This window comes from Larus michahellis, chromosome 5 (assembly GCF_964199755.1).
Source record: "Larus michahellis chromosome 5, bLarMic1.1, whole genome shotgun sequence".
NCBI lineage: Eukaryota > Metazoa > Chordata > Aves > Charadriiformes > Laridae > Larus > Larus michahellis.
The window spans coordinates 7,523,979-7,548,044 of NC_133900.1; the positions used below are offsets into that span (position 1 = coordinate 7,523,979).

Below are 24,066 nucleotides of genomic sequence, written 5' to 3' on the forward strand. Positions count from 1 at the left end.
AGCCAATGCAGCAGAACTCAGTAAGACACTCCTGTTTAATAGGATGTCAATTATCTGCAAATATACTTTACAATAACGGATCTTCAACTACCACAAATTGATTTTATTTCATTCCTTCCACGTGTCATTGTGCCACAGAGGATAACTCCTTTGATATTAATAGTAATGAAGATGCATTGCATCTGACAGCCCTAACAACATGCTTAATACAACATTTTAACTTTAAGATGAAGAATCAGAAGGGAACATTTTTTCAGATTCCACTGTTTCAGAACATGGTTCTGTCTAAATGAAATTATCCTACTTAAAAGTTATTTCCACTATGATATTATTTCCATTTAATTTGACAGTTTTATTTTGGGAAGATAACATTCTGACATATTGCAAATTATGCTCCCAAAACAATACAGCTTATCCTTTTGTATCTGCTTTAATCAGATTTGTCTCAGTAGCCTCCTGTTTCTGGTAAGTAATTCTGGCAATTAATCACCCTAACTTATCCTAAAATGACAACCCTAAGGTGCCACTCAAAGAGGAACACCACAAAACATACCGCTTCGAACTGCTACTGCACCACACAGCGAGAGATTCATTCAGGCTTGATTTTACACATTTTGTTACCAGAAACCGCTGCTTTTGCAGAACAGGAGTTTTGCCAGTGATGTGGGGTCAGACCTCATTTCTTTCCTGCAATGTGCGTTTGCACTGAGGAGATTCTCAAAGCATGCCCACCCACCTAACTCAAATGCTGCCACCGTGTTCTACACAGAAACTCCATTTACTGAGTTTCACCTTTATTCCATCTCTCTCCCGTGCAATGTGTTTGCATAAGAAAAACACCCAGTTATCTAGGAGGTATAACTTATTTATCATTGCACGCGCAGAGAATGTTTTGGAAAAGACTATATGCTGCAATTTTAAAGCAAATTGAAGCGCAACTACAAGTTCAATCCTTTTGTTTAAGGACACAGTATATACAGGGTTATTGCAGCTTGACAAATGTATTAACAAGGGAAAAACAAAAACCTAGTTGAAAATGAAACAAAAGTGGCCATCAGCTGCACGCCGCGCTGTCATCGCCTTTCCTTTTCCCAGTTCCTCTTTCCATTATGAAAGTTCTAACAAAACATTATCCCTTATTTTTAGCACAAACCAGGCAACAATCAGCATCTTAACACATTTTTAGCTTCTAGACCAAGTACCAGTTCTGCAAGGTGATCTCTAACTACCCACTTTGTAACAACACCCTTCACAAAAAGAAAGCGAGGTACGCAGCAAGAAATGATGTTAAGATGTTACTCCTACTGACCCTGAACTACCGCCTCACTTGAACAGCGCCACAGAGAGTGAAAAGTCACCTTCGGGAATGTACAACTTAAAATGTTAAAATGGAAATTGTCAAGTCATTTAGTGACAGAACAAGCTTTTAAGACCAATATGAACACAAACCTTGCTTGCAAGCAAGAGCCCTAAAACAGAGACAAGAAAGGTGAAATGTTGCAACCAGCTCCTGACGTAGGAAACCTATTTCAAGCAGCTAACAATCCAGTTTATTCTTCAGAATTTATGTTGACATTTACTTTTGCTCAGCACATTTACCTCCTGCTTATAAGACGAGCAACATGCACATTACCTATGAATAGCTCTTGGGTCCAGGCATGAAGTCCTGTGCTGTTTTCAGATGCCACTGAAGCACATGCTTCGATAGAAGCTCTCATCAGACTAGAGAGTTAAACACTCTGCAAATCATGCTTAGAATTGTGGGTGTTGGGTGGGGTGAGGCGTGTGTGAAAACACTTCCACTCCTACCCCCTTTTCTTTATCAGTGGCTTAGCAATTACTTGTATTTAATTTCTTTTTGGGAGACTATCTTACATGTATAGTAAGGGGAACAGAATTCAGAGGTGTCCACCAACCCAATGATGGAACTCAGCTCAGCGGGGACTTGTGACACCAAGTCACCAAGTGACAGGAACCAGTGAGTCGTCTTATCTTACACTGTTTTCTAGTACAGGTAAAAGCGACACTGCACGGGCTCTCCTCCAGCTTGGAGGTTGAGGGAACCTGGAATCAGGGACTACTCAAATCCAGACAGACTGGCTTCTCTCTCAAAGCCCCAACGACTTTCGTTGCTACTCACTGATCTGCATCCTTCATTAATCCAACTATTAATAACTGTTCACTTTAAGATTAAAAAAAAACGGCACTTTGCTGTAATGACCGTGAGTTTATGCACATACTTTACCTGTACATCGTTGGTGTTCATTCTTGTTCCCTCCTTCCCAACGAAGATGTCATCTATGTCAACCAGAATGTACCTATCCAAGGACAGTCTGAGCTTCTTTCCAGACAGGAAAGAGATGGCATCTATGAAAATCAGCTTGTGCAGCCAAAAATTCAAGTTATTGCCAAAAAGGACTCGTTGAATCCCATCGTGGAGCCCCAGGTCATGAATTACTGTGGCATGGAGAGCACTTTTAGCAGCAGGTGGTGAAAGGTTTTCTGGTGTCTTTACTTTTGCAAATATCACCGGTTGATAAGCTGTATGATTAATCTGGAAAACCGCCCAGTCATTTCCAAGCAAGGGACCTTTCTCAAGCTTAGAAGATTTAGTCACATGAAGCAGTGGGGAATGAGGGTTAATGCAACAGTCCTTAATACCCAGATTGCTGTGGACATGGAAAGGAAAGCCCTTCAACTGAAAGCTCTGCAAGCTGTTCTCATTGCCTTTGTGAAATCCAATAACACCTACACCATATTCTATACAGTACTTATCTAGAAGGCCTCTGTTCCAAGAGTCCATGTTCACATACTTTAGAATATTTTCATATACTATGAGAGCGTATTTGCCTTTATTTTTGTCTATAAGCACTGGGAGGTCACCTTTCCCAGGCGCAATCTCAATGTGAAACTGAAATCTGCTAGATTCTAAAATGGTTATTATATCTTGTCCTAATGTTGAGTACTGACTTTCCACAAACACCAGCACTACAAGATCTGTCCTCAGGGGATCAATAGGCTTCATGGTCTTCATCTCCATCAGCTTGTACGGCAACAGTTGAAGATCACCACATTCCACTTCTGAAGAGATTTCAGAAAGTTCATTTTCCTGTTTGTAGCCATTATACAAGTAGTACGCAGAAATAACTATGCTCACCATACAAAAAGTGGCCAGCAAAATAACTGTTCTTTGAAAGTGTCTGTGAAGTTTCATGATAAAACTCATGTTGTTTACTTGCCTTAGATTGTTCTCGACAGCAGCATTAAAAAGAAACAGAGATTCTCAACAACTTGTTCCAGTCCTCTGAAATATTTATGTCACCATTGCAGCACACGCATCTATCTTCCACAAAGCTCTACAGAAGGTATAGTCTAGAAGAAAAGAAAATCAGAGATTTAATTGAGGCAATTGAGAAAGTTTAATCACATTTTAATTGTGACATATCATCACACTTCAACTGACTTAAAATAACAAGCAAAGAAATCGCTGCCAAGCAGAGGTTTGGAAACAAACTGCTCAAAACTCTGATAGTTTCTTCTTGAAATTTTGCATTAGTAGCGCTGCTTCTTCCTGCTCCCACTAGTTGCCATGTGCATTTGAATGTCTCTAAATCTCAGGGGCTCCTTACCCCAGAGGATGTACACACAGCAGGCACTGAAAAGCAAGATACAGTGCCAAAGAACTTACTGTTTTTCTCAAAAATTTTGACCCAAAGGTAAAAGTTAACTCCAAATTGACAATCACTGACAACATAAACATTGCAGAAAATTTATAACCTTCCTCCTTCCACCCCCAAGAAGCTGGAGGAACATCAGTTTACACGGTTAAATGAAGTCTGTCTTATATTAATTTTTTAAGAACCAGGACGTTCTTAACAAAACATGCCCATTTTAACTGTTGTATGCAGACATACTGATATACCCTATAAAACACGTGTTATAGGAGTATTTGTAAAACAAACTGACACTTTTTCCTGCAACATCAGAAGTAAACGAACAGCGTTTTACTTGACTGTGTACTGTCTTGCCAATTGTTGGAAGCACTTTGTATGTCTTTGTAGTAAAAAAAGCATAAGATACTCCAGCTCTTGAACTTGAGAAAAGAGAACAATAAATCAAAAACTAACATAAGAGGCAGATAACCTAAGGATATACTTATGCTTCAACTCGTACCTAAGGAAAGCAGTCATTTTTCAAGCCAACAGTACAGTTGCTGTCAAAAGTTTCTAGTAAAACAACTGAACAATGTGACAAGTATAAAATAATTACGTACCATAAGTTATAAAGGAAGGCTGACAGCAACACTTGAAAATTATTATGGGTATAAGATCTAGAACACGTTCCTCTAACTTTACAATGCAGTACAAATCCATCCCCATTTGTTAATGGGGCTAGGATCCATGTTCATTTTTCAAATAAAGTCGAGTAGGGCTTAAAATGTGACTGCCAAGAAGGCCCAGAAGTATAACCAATATCATACATGAACTTTTCAGTACAGATTGACAGAAAGAATTAAATTTTTCTTGAAAGATCATGATAATGAATACAGGCTGGGCGGAGAATGGATTGAGAGCAGCCCTGAGAAGAAGGACTTGAAGGCACTGGTTGATGAGAAGCTCAACGTGAGCCGGCAATGTGCGCTCGCAGCCCAGGAAGCCAACCTTATCCTGGGCTGCACCAAAAGAAGCGCGGCCAGCAGGACGAGGGTGGGGATTCTGCCCCTCCATTCCACTCTCGTGAGACCGCACATGGAGTGCTGCGTCCAGCTCTGGGGCCCCTAAGATAAGAAGGACACGGATGTGTTGGAGCGCATCTGGAGGAGGCCACGAAGATGACCCGAGGGCTGGAGCACCTCTGCTGGGAGGACAGGCTGAGAGAGTTGGGGTTGCTCAGCTCCAGGGAGACCTTAGAGCAGCCTTCCAGTACCTAAAAGGGGGCCTACAGGAAAGCTGGGGAGGGACTCTTGATCAGGGAGGGGAGCGATAGAACGAGGGGCAACAGTTTTAAACTGAAAGAGGGGAGATTTAGATGAGATATTAGGAAGAAATTCCTTGCTGTGAGGGTGGTGAGCCCCTGGCCCAGGTTGCCCAGAGAAGCTGTGGCTGCCCCATCCCTGGAGGGGTTCAAGGCCAGGTTGGACGGGGCTGGGAGCAGCCTGGGCTGGTGGGAGGTGTCCCTGCCCATGGCAGGGGGGTTGGAACTAGGTGATCTTTAAGGTCCTTTCCAACCCTAACCATTCTATGACCCTAACAAGTGATATCTACTCAAGCTCTATCCCATGTTTTGTACTTTACAAGATTTACTGGGTTTCCGTTAGAAATTTTGATTCCCAGAATGGCTGGCAACCTTCAGTAGTGAATCTGGAAGCAGACGACAATAGAAGAAATACAGTCAGCTTCCGATCCAAAAGATACTGAAGTACAGAAAAGATTAATTATGTATAAATAAATGGGAAAAAATGAGTTGTAAAAAAACCCCCAAACCCAAACAAAAAACAATGACCAACCAAAACAACAGAGGAAACCAGACAATGTGTCATGTACTTGTGCCACTTAGAGACACCCTACATTGTACATTACCTCCTACATTGTACAGAAGGTGGCCTTTCACTCCCAGTTTTCGAAAGTTAAGAAATATGATGTACTTAACAGCAGCTATATAGCTTCCGCAACTTTAATAAAATGCCAAAGATTGATCCTCCCAGTGCCATGATGAGCACAAGGTAAAAATAAATGAGCAGGAAAATGAGATAAGGGGAAAGAGAGAAACTACATGGCATCCTATTTACCAAAACAGCAAAATTAAGCACCAAGAGTAGGCATACGCAAGCTGTCTCATTCGTAATTAAGATTCCCTTTAAACCTGCATCTCGCCAGATAAGCCTCCTTTCTGGATATATTCTGTTCTCTTCACTTTCTACTCACAGATACCGGTATATTAGCTCTTTCTGTTCTGGGTGGACTTCCACCCAGCCTTGAACCTTATGTGCAGCTGCACAAAGACATGCACGTAGCTTTTAGACAGGAGACTTGCCTTTCACCCAGGCATATAGGCTCATTAATCAGCATTAGGCAAAACCAGCATAATCCCAGCTTCTCCGTTTCTAGAGGCAAGTATCTGAAAAGAAGTTAAAGAACGCATAAAGACTGAACGACAATCCGAAAGTACCTGTAGAAGAACTCTAAGAACATTTTTACATATTGAGGCATCCGATCCTTGTCACACCAGCTTCAAGAACATCAGTTTAGATAGCAGAAAAGAGATATTTAATATGGTAAGAAGTCAGGTGACAAAGAAGGAGCTCCACCCTGAATGAGTAAAACCAGCGAGATGTTTCCGCACAGGTGATTCTTCATGACGCACACAAAGGATTCTCTTCATTTTGCATTCCCAATTCAGATGCCTGAACACCAAGAAGCTCATAATTTTAGTGGCTAAAATTAATACTGCATTCTGTACATACGCCTACTTATCTTCAATAACCACAGACCCGGCTGGCTTACCCCACATAGAGCTCAGACCTTGTTTACACGGAGAAGAGACGCGAGCCTGCAAAGCGGAACTCTTGCTGACAAAAGTACAACAAATCACCTCTTTGAATGACACAAAGTCAAGCACCACACAACCAACGAGCACAATGCTTGTCTGCTCCTTTTAGCCCTTAGCTCCTCTAGCACGGCCCTGTTAATACCCCTATTCTTAAGGTGGAAACCACCAAAGTCCTATGGAGAGGCAGCTCCCAGCAGCATGATTGAGAACTCTCTGCCAGCCTATGCTCCTGAGCAGGCAGTCACCCCAACCTGAGAATCCTGCCTGGAGCAGGAAAAACTTACAGTGATCTAAGCTCATGGCAAGAAAATGCTGATTAGACAAAGTTGTTTGAATGAGGTATTACGGAAGGGTTGCAACCCAAGAGCTGCTAAAGTAAGCAGCAGGAGCACTTGAAACATCTGCAGCAAGGACACAGTTCCTAATGCCGCTCCACGGAGCAGAAAAACTGGAGCCAGCCCAGAAACCTCCGTTTTCATCAAGAAACCCTCTGTCATTTTATCCTTAGCTGCTAATTGCAGGTACCTCCTGGGGCTCCAGAGCGCTGCTGTAAGGAGGAGTGGATGGAAACGCCAAGACAGATGTGAGGTTTGACTCTGAGGAATGAGGAATTCTCTGAGACCCAGCACGACACAGACAGACTCGGCATCCTCACCACTGATGACAGGGAAGAAGGGGAACGGAAAAGAATAAGGCACAAGTTTTAAAAGCAGGCTCCCTTGAATCAGCTCGACGCTTACGTAATTTTCACTTATTTAAGAACTGTTTTCTATGGCAAGAGTTCAAAACAACACAGAAAATAAAAAAAACAAACCAAAACAACCAAACACAAAGAGAACACACATTTAATAATATCAAAATAGTTCCAAGGCCTTGACAAGGTACAGTTGCTTTCCTAAAGAACAGCAGCATTCTACTCTGAGCAAGAGCACTCGCTAGATACTCTACTGGTATCTTACAGCACCATGGCTAAAATGATTCATCATGCACCAAACTTCCAAACTTGACAGTGGTATAGAGACCTTTGGAGTGCATCACCCACACCACACCGTGGGACCTATCGAGACCACTACAGTGACCTTTATCACAACTTGAGACATGGCTTCGGGGAATATGGTCCTTGTCCGCTCTCACTTCCAACAGTAAAACCAAAGGCCATAATTAAGAACGTATCAACAGTGAGTACGCCCTTAGAAGCAGCATTTCAGAACAGGACAGTACTTACGGAGTCTTACTTTCATGACAAAAGAATACAATATTTTACAAAGGAATAAAGACGACATGATAGCTTGAACTACGATAAAAAAAGAAAAAAGAAAACCAGGTATAAGAAAAAGCCTTAAAGAAAAAAAAAAGTAATCAAAGCGCCTAAAAACTCTTCACAAGACTTCAAGCTTGTTAGTATTGTTTCAGTGAAAAATCAGGAAAAAGACCCATAGATAACATAGCCGCCTTGGCTCATTGACTTCAGTGGAGTCAGGTGGAGTTCACTGAGAGGAGGATGTGGTCTCACCTGTGCTCAGAGCACTTGAAAACAGGTGTCGGACATTATACGAATCCAATTTTCAACAAAGGTGATGCTGAATTAAGTTTTATCTATATAATAATTTATATGGTACTTTTTCACCACCTGAGGAAATAAAAGTTGCCTCGTTGTTTTTTATCAAGAACCTTATTATTTTAAAAGAATCTGCATCTGATCTCCTACAGAATTTTGCATTTTCATGCCAGCATCTGGGAATTCAGGCCAGAACCTTTTACCTGTGTTGTTCCAAGTACGAGGTAATAAAATACCTCCTGAATGCAATTAAGTGTAATATTTAGACTTTTCTTCTCAACTTGTGGACTCACTATGGAGGAGAAGATCTTACTAAGAGAAAGCTGAGTCATGGGTATAAGTTCTGCATTTCATTCTGCATACAGCCAAGGCTCAATATCATTCTCATCTACTGTAGAAGTGATTTCTGCAGCCCAGGACTAGTTCACATGGAAGTCTTGTGGGTACGAAAAACAAGTATCACCTCATTACTTGGAAGATTTTCAATTCTGAGGAATACTGCTGGGTAGTCACAATGACAGGCATCTTCAGACAGCTAGCACGAAACAGATGCATTAGAAGAGAGATGTTCAACTGTAGGTTTGTTTGGGTTTTGTTTTATTTATTTATTTATTTTAATTCACTAACAAAGTAGTCCTGAGGAGAGAACAAATACCATGACGGACTCAGAAGAGCTGAACTGCACCAAAACGAGTCTGGTGAGTTCCTACCATTTGCAGTTTTCTTTAGTTTGTTGTTTCATTGCTAAGCATAAATGAACAAATTCTTGGCTTCTATAAATCATTTCAGCACAATAACCCTGATGGCAATACTTATATGAGACAACACTGGCTGGGGACTCAGCCTACTAATGCGATGCAGTAAGTGAACATAAAGAACATGAAATCGTTAAGTTTTCATTTTTGTGTTTTCTAGCAGTAAAATATATATAACAAATACCAAAGCAGCTTCCCCCGAAGTCCCTGAAGTCGGCCTGGAACCCAGTCCCTGGGCTCAGACTCACGGGCAGCCGCTGGCAGTCTCTGCTCTGTGAGGGTCATAGAAACCCCACAAACGCTGTGCCCTCCTTGCTACCTTTTTTGCACTAAAACTTTTGCGGTGCACACAGCTCCTTTCCATGGGCTTTGTACGCCTGGCTTTTCCGTGCAGCAGAAACGTACTATTTTCTAGAGTCATTAGTTGAAAAGAAATGTTGTTCTGACCATTCAATTTCATAATTTGTATGTCTATTTTCTGGCATTAAAAAAAAAAATTTTAAAAAAAATCCCTCAAACTATATCATTTTCAGGTTCACATCATCATACAGTAATGAACAGATGCTCAAATAGGAAACCAGGTACCCATATAGAGATAAACACATAAAACTGCATACAGTTGAAAAAAACCCCAAACCAATAAAGCTGCATCATGAACATCAATAAGATTATTAAAACTACAGGAAACCTTTGTATTGAATTCACTTGTGTTAAAAACTACCAAGATTAAAACAAAGGGCTGAGCTAAAATACCTACAAGCAAATGAGAAATTGCTTTCAAATCACGATTTTCAAAGCCCAGTAAAAAAAATGTCTGGTTTAGTCTTATCTCAGGCCTGTGCAAGGGCAACTGTGTACTGTGACTCTCGATTAGAAACAATAAAGTTGTGTCATACTTACACACAGACATAAAAAAAACACTGTCAAAGGGTAATAAGAATCCTTTTCATCAAGAACTGCCAAAAAACAGAGCTAGCTCAGGATTGGTCAGTCATCAGTATTATTCAGCTCTATTACATTTGTCTGGTTACAGATACCTGGGCTTATTTTTAAATCTCGTTCTTCTCTTCTAATAACCCCCATCATTATGTTGTGGTTCTGTTCTTTACCAAACTGGCCATTACCACAGTGCTAGCGACATACTCCCGAGATATTAAATGAAGGATGAGTTTTAAATGAAGAATGGACAAGAAAATAGACATACTGTGCAGCACATTAACATGGTCATTTAAATCTCCACTGACTGGAATGCTATTTAATTGCTTTGAAAATAAAAGCCTGCTTTGGTCAGCTACTATGAAATATGACCTTAAAGGAAGTATTTTGAAGTCGTCACATTAGTGTCACTAAAATGGAAATCTTTGGATGTACAAATGACATGGTAGGAAGCAGCAAAGTGCATTTGAAAACAACCAAACCTGGAATGGACAGTAGTGCTCAGCTTTTTAAATCAATTATGAAAACATGAAGCTCCATGAAATACTGAGTACCCCTACTTACAACATTATTCTCCCGACTGAAGTATTCAAGCAGTGATAACTCAGAGAAGCAAATCCACCCTGAGAATGAGATCTTACGACTGCATATTACGAAGACATTTTCAACTTGAAAAGATGGTGATACGAGACATGAACTGTCAAGGGAAGCCATCGAGACCCTTTTGTATCATATAACAAACCCTGTAATGCGTGACTATGGAAGCCTTACATTCTCTCACGTATGGTTAAAAAAAAAAAAAAGGAATGGCTTAGGCAGAACAAAAATTCTGGTAGATAGATATGCTTTTTCAAGTCCTTGGGGCAAACAGTTTTCAGCTTCTATTGTGCCTATGTTATCCTTAGCTCCATGCTGTATTGCTTCATGCATTACTAGAGAACCTCACAGCATAGGAATTCACGCATCAGAATTTATAATTAAGAGATATTTATGAAGATTGAACATACAATAGTTGGGAACACTAAAAGAAAGCTTGGAAGACTTTAACAGAGTATACAGGTTGGGTTTGGTCTTCAAATTACCACTTTACCTTCATACGATACTTTCTACCAAGAGGTCTTAAAACACATCGCATCTCCCACAATTTTTCTGAGACAAACCTAATTCTTTTTCAGCACTTGCAGAAACATCACTATCTAAAGACTTAATGATTTGCCCAAGTCTTTACGATAAATGTACTGCACGTTCTTTTTGTCAAAGCCCATACACCATTACTTCTCCCTCTCTCTTCTCCCACAACTGCCAAGCACGAGCCAAGCGTAAAGAGTTAATACGGCACAGTTCATCACCATTCTTCTGAGAGACCCGAGTGGTGATGCTGACAGTGAGAGAAACCCCATTTCTCCCATTTGCCATTTTATTAAAGAGAAAAAAGCTCACCACACGAAAACCTGATGCAATTACCTAGCACATCAAGTAGTGAATTAAATAACATAGAAGTTCTCAGCCCTTTCCCAAAGGTTGCATGTGACAGTTGAAACGAGGAGCAATACACACCAGTTTCTGCACGGGATTTTGGGAATCCATGTAGCTATGAGCACCTGAAGTTATTAATAATCACCGCACTACGATGAATAGTTTTGCTCCCCAACACAACAATCAACCAACGACGGAAAACACTAGAGGGCAACAGCGTCGCACGGAAAGAGTCCAGGAGAAGGGAGGGAGGAAAAATCCCAGCCAGTTGAAGGGTTGGTGTGGGTACCACACCAGGCAGGCAGATGCTAAGTGAGCTAGTAAAGAAGAAAAACAAAACAAAACCAAACCCAAAGAAACACCCCCAAACAAACCCGAAAACGCTCCCCTGCGCTGCAGGACGCTCCCGTCTGCCGGGGGACTGAGCCCGGGCAGCGCTGCCGCCCCCAGCCCCAGCGCCGGGCAGCCCCCGGCCGGCGCAGGAGCCTCCGGAGCGGTCGGACACCGCCTTGCCGGCGGCGCACAACTTTGCGGAGGGACAGTGGGGAACGGCGCGGGGCAGAGCCGGGGGGAGACGACCGCGCACCGCCCGCCCGCCCGCCGAGTTGGGAGTCTTCGCCCCGCCGGGCCCGGGGACACCGCCGGGAGGAGCCGCCCGCCCCGAGCGTTACCTCCAGCCGCGCTCCGCCGACATGCCGCCGCCCCGGGGCCCGCCGGACGGCGAGCGAGCACCCGCCCGCAGCTCCCGCTGCTCCCGTCCGCCGGCTGCGGAGGCTCCTCCGGGGAGAGGCGGCTGCAGGCGGCGGGCGCGGCGCGGCACCGCCCCAGCCGCGGGGAGGTGCGGCGGGGCTGCCCGCCCGGGGCTGCCGGCGCCGCTCGCCTCCCCTCCCCTCCCCTCGCCTCGCCCTCCCGGAGGAGGGGCGCCGCGCCCGCACTCACCGGCGAGGGGCGGGCGGGGGCTCCGCCGCGACGCCTCCCCGCCACCGGCGGCGCTGCCGCTCACCGCCGCCTCCTCCTCCTCCTCGGGAGGCTCGGCCGGGCCGGGGGAGGCGGGGCGGAGCGGGGCGGGGGCCGGGCCCCCCCAACCCGCAGGGAGCCCCGGCGGCACACGGGGCACCGAGGGTGAGTGTCACACTCGTGCGACCGCCGGCAAATCGCCAACTCCCTCTGCTGTGGGGGTTTTTACCCCCTATTTTAAATAAAGTATGTTTTTTAATTTTTTTTTTTTTTTTTTGGTTCTCCAAAAAAAAAATTAAAAAATAATCAGCAAGCCCCTTTTACAATAATAAATCAAACCCACTCGTCAAACCTATCACTGCTCCTGCAGGTTGAGGATCCGGCCGATTTCTGCATCCTTTTAAACGTAGGGCATAATGGGTGGCAAGTCCATGAGGTCAATTATATTTTCTTAAGACAATTTGGGGTTAAAATCTTGAACGAATGCCAAGTAACGCGTTTGCAGCCTGGCCGCTTTTCTTTATTGAATTTTCTAATCCCCTCTGTATTTTTCCCTGACACTCTGTGTCCTTCGCTCCGGAGATGGGGCTGTTCCGTTACTGCGGGTGAGGGAGTTACGATTCCCTGCCTGAACAACGTTAGCGGACTTCTAGCCTTCACAAATGGGAAATAAAATTAGTAAATTTTACAAGTGCCCTCTTGATCTAACTAATTTACTTCACGATTGCACCGTGATTGTTAGCTCACCCAGTGGCTGACAATTCAATACACCAGACTAACTCCACCACTGGCGGCTGTCTGTCCAAACCTTTCTTTCTATGACTCACTCAAGACAGAAACTTAGAGGAAAAAAGCTAAAGTAATCTGAATGTTCCTTTTTCCAAACATCAGCAGAACTTACAGCTCTTGATGCAGGAATATTGTTATTTACTGCTTTCTCCTCTTTTTTCTCCCTTTTATTCGTATGACACGCTGTGAAGGAACACCCCAAATTTCTAAACTTCTAAACTAAAAAGCAGAGCAAGGTCCCAGGCCCCATGAGGTAGACTTCAATTAGGACAGAGGACGTGCTGACACGAGGGTTTACTCCGCGTGAGGTTGTTAATCCATGGAACAGAGAGTCCATCTGAAATCCCACTGCCCTCTCAATATTCTACACAAAGGGATTTTCTCCCATATTAAAGCTTCTCGACTGCACGGATATCCCGATACAGCTTTGTTTTGGGACCTCTCTATTATGAAGGATTTTTCCTACAACATGCTATGAGGCATGGCACGAAAGCCAGCCAAAAGTGACTGAAATTCTTGAGTGTGAGTTCCAACCCCCAAAGGCGCGTGGTTTCCCTCCTACCATTCTTTCTGAGTAGCGGGCACTGTTTTGAAGTTATCACTGGCCAACGTGGACAGAAGAGTGTTACGTAGTGCTTGTCCTCATGAGCACCTGGATGCTCGCAGAGATGTGCCAGACATCTCACAGCTGAGGGCTTCAGCACTGCAAGTCAGCAGCTGCAGTACCGAGCGGTTCTGGCAGCGCTATTAACGGCTCTGATCGTTCTTGGTGCTACTTTTCAGTTTTTTTTGCTCTTGAGCTGTCATTGCAGCGTGAACTGGGCACGATGTCTTAGCCACGCATCTTCAGACCCTGCTGAGTGTGCTTCTGGCCAAGATTTCTGCCTGGCCCCCAGCACTTCACAAAACAAACTATAGAAATGTGGTGTTGCATTATCACAGAGTGCTACCACAAATGGCGTAATGGTGGCTGTCTGCAACATCTGAGGCCACGTCTAATGTGCACCGCCCCAGAACTGAATAGGTCAATGAGCAGTTACTTACTCCAGACAAGAAATTATGTGGGAGGGAAACTGGTGGGCTACCGAACTCCATGCAAAAGACAGGCACATTCAGACAACTGCTAGTCTCTACCATGAACTACGGCAACACCTGTGCTGCTGCTGCTCTTACGCAAGGTGGGGACTGAACCCTAATTCCCAGATGTACATACTGACTTGTGTGCATATATTCAGGGAAGAACAGACATTGAAGCAAACTGTCCTCTGTTCCCTGCCTGGGAATGTTTGCCAAGGAAAGTACGTATTTCAGGCTGCTTCCCCAAACCAACTACATACCAGGTGAAGGATTCAAGACACTAGAACGCAGACCAACACTACGGATCACAGAATGGCTGAGGCTGGAAGGCGCCCCTGGAGGTCGTCTTGTCCAGCCCCCTGCTCAAGCAGGGTCCCCCACAGCAGGCTGCCCAGGACCGTGTCCAGCTGGCTTTTGAACAGCTCCAAGGATGGAGACCCCACAACCCCTCTGGGCAACCTCTGCCAGTGCTTGGTCACCCTCACAGTAAAAAAGTGTTTCCTGATGTTGCGAGGCACTCTCCTGTGTTTCACTTTTGGCCTCTGGTCCTGGCACTGGGCACCACTGAAAAGAGCCTGGCTCCATCCTCTTTGCACCCTCCCTGCCGGTATTTGTACACATTGATGAGACCTCCCCTGAGCCTTCCCTTCTCCAGGCTGAACAGTCACAGTTCTCTCAGCCTTTCCTCATAGGAGAGATGCTCCAGTTCCTTAATCATCTTATTGGTCCTTCATTGGACTCTTCCCCCAAAGCTCCACGTCTCTCTTGTACTACAGAGCCCAGAACTGGACCCTGCGACCCAGGTGTGGCCTCACCAGTGCTGAGTAGAGGGCAAGGATAAGGATCTCCATTGACCTACTGGCAACACTCCTCCTAATGCAGCCCAGGATGCTGTCAGCTCTCCCTGCAAGGGCACATTGCTGACTTGTGCTCAACTTGGTGTCCACCAGGACGCCCAGGTCCTTCTCAGCAAAGCTGCTTTCCATCCGGTTGGCCCTCAGCACGCCCTGGTGCCTGGGCCTGATCCATCCCAGGTGCAGGACTCTGCGCTTCCCCTTGTTGAACTGCATGAGGTTCCTGTTGGCCCATTTCTCCAGCCTGTCAGGGTCCCTCTACAGACATACCAGATGCATTCAAATTTGAATTCCCCGATTTCCCATTAATGGATGCCTTCAGTTTGTATGAACACAGGTCACTTCAACAGGAATTAACTGAACTTGGGAAAAATAAAACACTTTGTACACACAAGCCCTTACTCTCCTACCGAAACACACAGCTTAGGCACTGAAATGCCATGCAGTATCTGGCGTTGAATCCTTACTTTGAGTATCCATCCTGTTTCTGATAAATTGGTTATTTTCAAGCTAATTACTTTGAAAATTGTACCTTAATGAATTCCTATTTATATAAATTACATTGTGTTCTGACAGCACTGCTGACTACTTATGCCCTTATACAAACACATAACTACGCGTGCACACTTAACACACAAGCTGGTAATCCAATTACTCTCTTTCTCTTGGAATACTACAGTGAAAAAAGATGAAAAAATGTGTTTAAGAACTTCCAGTAACAGTTCTATCTCAGTTCAGCTTGGCTTTTTAGTCATCTCCTGTCTGGATTATGTTTAAACACGGTTTTTTGCAACAAAGATAGGCTTAAAAAACAGGCAGCCTACCTTCCCTGGTGATAGCCTCAGCTTTTTGCCTTTCTTACTGCTGGCCTCTACGCATGAACGCTCTCTTTCTCATTCACATTTTTCTTCAAATTCAAGTCTTCACACAGTGCTTCGTCCTTTTGCGTACTCAGCAATCTTTCTCTCTTTCTCAAGCGAACTGAATCCTATCTGGTCTTGTGGTCTTCTCTCTTCCAGGCTATTACTCCGAGAAATAGTTCTAGCCATTGCGTGGTTCTAAGTCTGCGAACGAGCTCCCGGTTCTTCCAAGTCCTGCTGAAATCGGTGTAAAATTTAGGCATTTTGGTTATGGTGGTTACTACAACAACTCCCACCACAATTTGTATCAATGAGATAGGCAGACTGATTACCTTGGGCACCATTCCACACACCAGGGAAAGGTTATTGGTTGGAGACTTACAGGTAATAACAACAGTTTTCAATTAATAAAGAAAAAATTTATCTAGTCCTGCCATTTCGAAGATTAAATACATCTTTTAACCAAACACTAATTATTATTTGCATTATTTTTATTGACATTTTCTTTCAGGGAGCCATTACAGTGACCTAGGCATTTGAAAACAAGGAGCATCCAGGCAATTGCCTGTTATTAGTCATTTCATTACTTTTTTAAAGCTATTAACAAGTACTGCTAGCCAAAAGGCAAAGTTACTGTAAATTCATAATGCTCTTTGGATTAATCAGAAACTAGATTTTAAAACAAATCTAATAAATACACAATATTAACAATGCTTAATATATTTATCTTTTACATACCATGCAAATATTAATTAATGACTCCTTAAAGGGATATTTTTGTCGTGGGTATTGATATTAGCATTGCTCTCCTCAGGCTTGACATAGAATATTACTCCATGAAACTGCCAAAGGTCAGGGCATTGACTCAGAGAAGGTTACGATTAGAAGGGAGAGGTTGTTGCCTCAGGGCTGAGTTCAGACTATGAGACCATCGCACACTGTACCAGCACAGACATGGTCTGGCACCAGCGAACGCCGTTCCATGGGAAAATGCAAAGACCTAATTTCTCCCCTTAGTTAAACTGGAAAAGACTTCCTTCACAAGTTTCATCTGTATAACGAAGAGAAAAATGTGGCTTCAGATGTGGTCAAAAAGTAATCAACTAAGAGGCTATCTCGGAGAAAAAACAACAACCACAAACCCAGCACTGTTCAAGTTTATAATTGTACCACATTGTTTCCATGTTATTATAATACCCTTCATTTGGGAAGTGTTTAAAGATTATCCTGTAGCAAACAATATGGGAAACCAGTCACGCTTATGCATTTGCTCTAAAAAGTCACTAGCTTTCAGATGGAAAATACATTTATTGTTTCTTTTCAGTAGTTTCTATTTCATTTTCAATACCTTATCCTAAAAAATCCTACTATCTGCATACATTGTAGTAAAATCTTTCAAACCAGCGGAAGGCAGGTTGCTAATTACATGCCGTGGGTGATGACTGCTTGGCAGCAGAAAGGCATTTTTATCTCTAGGCTTAGAATAAACTATTGTTATAAATATGTTTTGTTCCATTTTAATCAGGGTATCGAGACAATTGTCATCTTTGTACAATGATCAAATGGCCAGCTTTGGAATTCAAGCAGCTCAAAAAATCATTAGGTATTTCTGTTCTAAGCTGCAAAACCATCATTTACTGCTCAAGTCACATGCCATGTGGAGTGTAAGACAGATTCATTAATGAGGAGCATTTTCTGTCACAATTTACCAGGAAATTTGCTTATGAAAAGAGAAGAAAGACTCTTCCTTCCCATTATATCAGGTTCGTAGGTTTCAAGTTAATAAATATTCAAAAAAATAGCAGCACAGATTCAGAATGTATTAATTTTAGGTAGCTGTTTTGAATGTATGTCAATTTGAGTGAAAGCTCCTTAGTAATACTGAAATTGGTTACAGGAAAGTGATAATGGGGATGGAAGAGAATTAAAAAGAAACCAAGTTGCTATAAGCACAATCAACACTCTAAAGCATCTTTGCCCTTTTAAAGAAAGTAATATGTAATTAAAACTTCTGTTAAAAATTAAGTTTAGGATATGTAATAAAATAGGGCATACTCTGGCCTAAGAAGAACTTGCATCATTACCCTAAAACCAACTCACTTTTTCCCATCAATAACAAAGGAAAAGTTCTAAAAAACCTCGTTAATTCACAAAGGGTAAAAAAATTAAATCGCTGTACCCAGCTCTTAGGTCCAACAATAATCCAAATTCTTCCCAAAGCAGAACATCATTTACAGTCAGCAGAAAAATCATTGTGATTTCATCTTTCCTTTCCCTCAGCAAAAGTAACTCTGAAGCACAAGGCTAATTTAGCTAATTTTCTTTTTTTTAAAGAAAAGAAGCATCCTTCAGCACTGCCTTCAACTTCTTCATGCCCTTCCTGTTTTTTCTATAGAAATAAATTCCTCCTGCCTTCTCTGCTCCTTGAACATGCAACACCTAAAGCACAGCCTGGCTTCCCTGCGCCCTTGGAGGCAGCAGACAAAGAGCAATAAACAGAGGAGTTTGCGCAGGGCCGGGAAGTTATTTGGAATGCAAGGTAACGCGCTGCCGGATCAATGACATGAATGCCTGCTATAAACTGGGAGCTCATCAGCTGGAAATCACTGAGGTGAGAAAGGACGCGGGTACTAGTCAAAGTCAGAGAATGTCTGTCAGCTGTCAAAGTGATGTGTCTAGAAAATACCACAAGCCACGCTTGCCGAGGGAAAGAAAAGATGAAAATATTGAAAGTGTTGATGCCATTGCATAAGGCTGCGGTAAGTTCTCACCTGGAACGCTGCTAGAAGTTCAGGAGAAGTGATTCAAAGTGGAAGAGATGGAGAGAAGGGCTGGCACCGTGATCGGGGAAGATGCAGCCTGTTGTATGACAGGCCAGGTGAAGGTTGAGAGGTGAGGTAGCTGCTGCACCTGAGGGGGAGAGAGAAATACGCAATGGTAGCTTACAAGTATTTAAAACAAAAGAGATTTTTGGCGTAGAACTGCTTGGGTAAAAACCGGGCACATATTTAGGCTGGAAATTAGAAGAAGCTTTTAAATCACGGGAGTGAAGCAGACTCATTCTGTGAACAGCGAGAGCAAAAGGCGTAGATAACTTTAAGATGGAGCCTGAGCGACTAAAGGACATTATTCATCAGAGTGCTAGATTGGACTTGATGACTTAAGAGGATCTTATCGATCAGTGACCCTATATTTTTTATTGTGCTGGGATCAACAACAAGGAGAACACTGACAATAAATCCTCATCGTTGACGTTTAAAGTTGCTATCAGCTGATAGAGCTGCGGGGTTTTGTTTGTCACATTGGCTGTTTCAGGCTGTCTGTAGGCATAGCAAAGAAGGGCACCTGCATTCTGTTCACATGAATATGAACATCACCTTCCAAGTCATAATATTTTAATGAAAGCTTATATTCTGGAACACAAGATGTCAGCCTCCAGGGAAATGTAGCAGGTTGTCATCTGTCCCAGAAGTCAACAGGTAAAGAAAAAAGAAGAGGGAAAACCTGTTTTTTTTCCCTGCTAAAATTAATTTGAATAGTTTATTTTTCTGCTTATTAATATTTCAGTTCTGCCCAAACATGAAATGGATTAAAATATCAGATATGCTGGTAGAAGTCTTCTTTTTTGTCATATATTATTTCGATTTAATCATAAGGAATTATGCCAATACGTTGCCCATATATAATCATGCACAATGCGCAGAGATCTTAATTACCCTGTTCATCAAGTAAGGATAGCACATAGTATCCAGGGTATTACCCTATATTGTAATATGTGATGCCACATGAATACCATAAGGGAGAGGGATTTAAAAAAAGTTACAGGCTAATAAGAGTACTTTATTCCACTCAGAAAACTCAAGAGAAACAGTTCTTTTCAAAGATCCAGAGACTGTAATTACATGCAAAAAGTTAAGTCATCTTAAAGGTAAATGGTAACCCAGGAAGACTGCGGATTAAAATGAAAAGCTGAAATTTCCTATTGTTATTACTGCCCCACTGCACTAGATATTGTGCAAATATATGAAAAAGGTGGCTCCTGTCCCAAGGAGTTTAATTCTACCTTTCAGCTTGTGTTGTTCTAGAGAAGAAATTGTAGTAGGTTTAAGCTAGCAGCTGGTGGTCATATAATAGCAGTGAATTATAATGCTTTATAATGCCGTGAATTTTGTATGTAATTTCCTGTGAAATTTACTAGGAGCTGTGCCTAAAAAACAATGCTTCGGCATAGCCCCAAATGTCAGACTTACCATTTCATTTTATTTACCTGCTGTGTGCCACAGCTCGTGCGCATCGGGCCTTCTCCTAGGTCACCAACTCCCCGGGACATGGCGCAGAGGGAGCCAGAGAACTAAGCTGACTTACACAAGACCCACACACGGCTCTCTGCCCATCGCTTGCCCATGAAATGTCATACACGTTTGAGATTATGGAGATACATAAACAGTACGCGATTCTTCTATCATCCTTCAACTCAGCAGGGGGAGCACAACCGGTATCTCTGCTGCGTGACAATGCTGCTGTGATTCCCTAATACTACATTGTGTCTTCCAACGTGATTTGTAATCACCTGGATCATACTTACCAAGTCTTGATCCTGCAAACGAATCAAGCAGACACATGACTGTGCACACGGGAGCAGCCTCTGTAGCAGTGAGGCCTGGTAACCTCTGTGTGACTGCAGAGTTAGAGGCCCGGGCCCAGTCATGGCGTCCCCCTGCTTCCCTCCTCTCTTGCGTGGTCTTACCTCCTGCGCCAGGAATCGGCGCGGTTTGCAAGGCTGCAATGAGGATACAGATAATTCTAGTGCCGCAGTAAGGGAATTAATTACGGGTTGAGCCAGGGGGCGAACGTCTCTTCCCATGGCTGGAGCCGCTGAGGCACGCTGACAGTGGCACGCTGCACGCCCTGCTTCGGTGCCGGCTGCAGGCTGGGCTTTGATGTTCCTCTGCATGACCCTCAACACAGGGGGGTGGAAAGGGCCTGTGTCCCTTCCAGAAAACAAATGAATTGCTACTGAATAAAGAACAAAACCAAACAAAAATAGCAAGCTGCTTACGAAGCTTGTACTTCCTGAAGTGTTCTCCCACCAGAGTGAAAGCCCTGATGAATCCCCAGAGCCTCTTCTCTTCGAGAGGCACTTGAGGAGGGCTGGATTGCCGGAGACGGGCCTGCGCTGCTGCAGACCACGACAAGGAGCACGTGCGTTTCTCTGCGCCATTTACTACTGGTGTGAGTAGGGGAGAGCTCAGCTAGGGACCGCCTGTGCGCCCCTGCCACTGACGGGACAGCAGCAAAGCAGCTACATCCTCGTCTCTCAGAAACTCTGTCTCTGAGGAATCGTTCTTTCTCCCTTTTATTCCTCTTCTACCAGCACACTGTCCCCATGGTTTGAAGCTAAGAGTTTCCTGTTCAAAGGGGCTGCAAAAAACCCCTAGATAGTAGGGGGAGAATTCCCTTTCCCCACATTTCTTTCCTTTTCCTGACTTTCTTCTTGCTTTTCTCACTTTCACCCTCCCCTTCTGTCCCCCTTTTTTCCTCTCTCTTCTCCTTTTTGTCTCTTCTTCCTTCCCCAGAGAAGCGAGACGTAAACAAGATGCACATGTTTAAAACAAAACCACACAGATTATACAGAACTACAATAACATTGACTTCAGCAAGCCTATTATTAGATGAAAAAAGGACAGAATTTACCCTATAGAAGCAAAGCTCTAAAAAAATACAGAGAAGCACTGTCAACTTTTATAAGCCAATTTACACAAATATAAATTTAGCGTGTTAGTTCCTATTAAAATATCTAAGCCATCTGACCAGCAACCCTTGGCTTCAGAGGCTGTCAGTGATACTGCACCGAGAGAAATCTCACCATGGCGACTGACCTTCTCTCCCTCTCTCCTCCCTTTCATTTACTTTCCACATGAATCAGATATAGAAGTTTTATAATGTTAGTAGTGTCAATATAACATCCTACAGCTGAAACGTCTGTAGGCTACAGGACTTAAGTCATAATTTTACAATGTAAGAAACAGATACAGTAGAACCACTGTCAGTGTTTGCAATTGTGCATCTCCAGGGTCGTGATACAATCATCTTCGGCAGAAGTTAAGGGAACTGACTTCACCGTGATATTGGAGGCTGATTACTGATCATCTCTGCTTATTGCTCTGTTCAAAGGGTGGGCCTAATCCCCCTCGTCAGTCAAATGAGCTCAAGTCTTTAAAACACAGTGGTTTGCTGTGGTCAATGAGGTGTTGAAAAAGCTTGATGGTTGTCTGAATCTAACTATCGAGTCTATCAGTCTCCCTCACGCCTCAGATGAGTAATACAATAACATTTACCCTATAAACTTTTTCCCCTGATCTAGTACCCAACTGAACTACAGGGCCAAAATTAACTGGTTTTAAGACGGACCTATCTATTAAAGGCCGTAAGGTGCGTGGGAAAGCTGAGGCATACTGAGTTTTAATAAAAGGCGCAAGCTCATGATGAGTGAGCACCAGAGCCAGAGGAAGAACTAAAGAGCCCTGATTCCTACTGAGGAGCTTCCACCTCAGTATGTTTGTGTGTCAGGCATTTTTCACTGAGGGGCACTATCCCCTACCAGGCCCTCTCAGTTAGCACAGGGCATTGGTTTTAAATAATTTGGCTAGAAATAGTGTTTTTTTCTCTTCCAGACAATATTTGCCTTTTGAAGCTTGTTTCTGACTGCAGACTGGTGGAGGTGCATGTTTTGCATGTAGCACAGGAGCATTCTCCTTCTTTCTTTATCTTAACACTGCAATATTTCTTCTCTTTGACATAAACAGTGTCCAAAGTACTCTAATCCCATCCACGTACAGTACAAATAGAACAAACAAGGAATGATTTATGCACACTTGACTGTGCTCTATATCTTATTAGATGAAGATGAATTACTGTGCTGGACAGGGACACATTCTTCTGAAAAATCCATCTTTGTAGATTTCTGGTGCTCAATCTCATGTCTTTTGCAAATGCATTTTAGCATGCTATGGCTATTTTCCACTTGGTGATCTCTGCTGTACCGTGCACAGTATACGTGGCCCTGAAGGAGGACTGAAGCCGGTTCCCTGGCTAGCAGACTGCCATAGCTGCAAGGTACAGCTCCCGCTATATCACTTACGGACAAATGATTCTGCTCTTGTGTTCTATGACAGATGTCGTTTCCCAATTTCTGCCAGATGCTGATGATGTTATTTAAGCAAAAGAATTAATCCTCTCCTCCTTTCCTCCATCATCATATTGCATACACTATACTCTCTGCCTTCATAGTCACTTCTGAGAAATAAGTCCATCAATTTATATACAGACCAAGAATTTAACTTTGTTGACATTGGACAGAAAGCCTCGGGTTTGCGTCTTGTGAGAAGCCATATGCACAGCTACGGTATATAACTGACGCTTTCTTCTAGAGAAAATCTGTATTTGAAAAAGCATGAATTGTTGCTATGTGTTCACTGGGTATCAGAAAAGACCCAATACAGTTTGTACGTAAGTCATTGGACAAGTATTAGCTATTGCTCAAACCAACAAAGCAGTAAATTAACAACAGACAAGCTATTTTTTCCCCTTGTCCTTTCATTTTCATCAGCTTTCAATATGAAGTGATCAAACTCAAATTTAATTTGTCTCCTCCCACAGTATCTTATTCTCTACCCATGTAAACACTGAATAAAACAGATTTTCAAGCTCCTTCTTCCAAAGGTAACAAAGTGACAGCATTCATGTGAGACAAGCTGCATCGCAGTTTTTAATAAATCAGTCTTTACATAAGCATTTCTAGAACTATTCTTCTAGAACTGGCAGAGTAATGAATAACGTCCCCCACCTTCTAGTTCTCAGACTAGCATATTAAAATACTTTTCAGTAGTTTTGCAATTTTCACAAATATCAGATTTAGGGCAGTAGTGTTATTACTGTGTGAATATATATATCCGTATGAGAAACACACACCCAGGCATTCGCTATCTACCCCCAAGATTTACATTTAAGAGTCAGGAACTGAGGAGAAAAGCAAATGAGAGATTCAGTAACGGTCCAGGAATAAAGCAAAGAGACTGGGAAGCCAGAGGAGGAACAGCTACGAGCAGTACTTGCCTTACAGAAAGGTACGCTGGCTTGCAGCCCTTTGCACGTGTTGCACTCCCCAAAATGGAGCCACTCATTACGCTCAGATCGAAGGCAAGGAACCACCTTGGTCAAGCCCAAGAAGTCAAACCCACCTACATCCCGAGCAG

General features: G+C 43.1%; 1 protein-coding gene across 1 annotated transcript in view; it reads right to left on the reverse strand.

Annotated features, from left to right (window-relative positions):
• Nucleotides 1–12,086, reverse strand: part of LOC141743834 (bifunctional heparan sulfate N-deacetylase/N-sulfotransferase 3) — a 65,401-nt gene extending 53,315 nt beyond the window's left edge. The window contains exons 1-2 of the mRNA XM_074588829.1: nt 11,946–12,086; nt 2,246–3,372 (exon numbers count right to left, since the gene is read on the reverse strand). Coding sequence (XP_074444930.1) covers nt 2,246–3,226 — 981 coding nt within the window. The 5' untranslated portion in view covers nt 3,227–3,372; nt 11,946–12,086. The remainder of the gene's footprint in view (nt 1–2,245; nt 3,373–11,945) is intronic.
• Nucleotides 12,087–24,066: the final 11,980 nt, after the last annotated feature.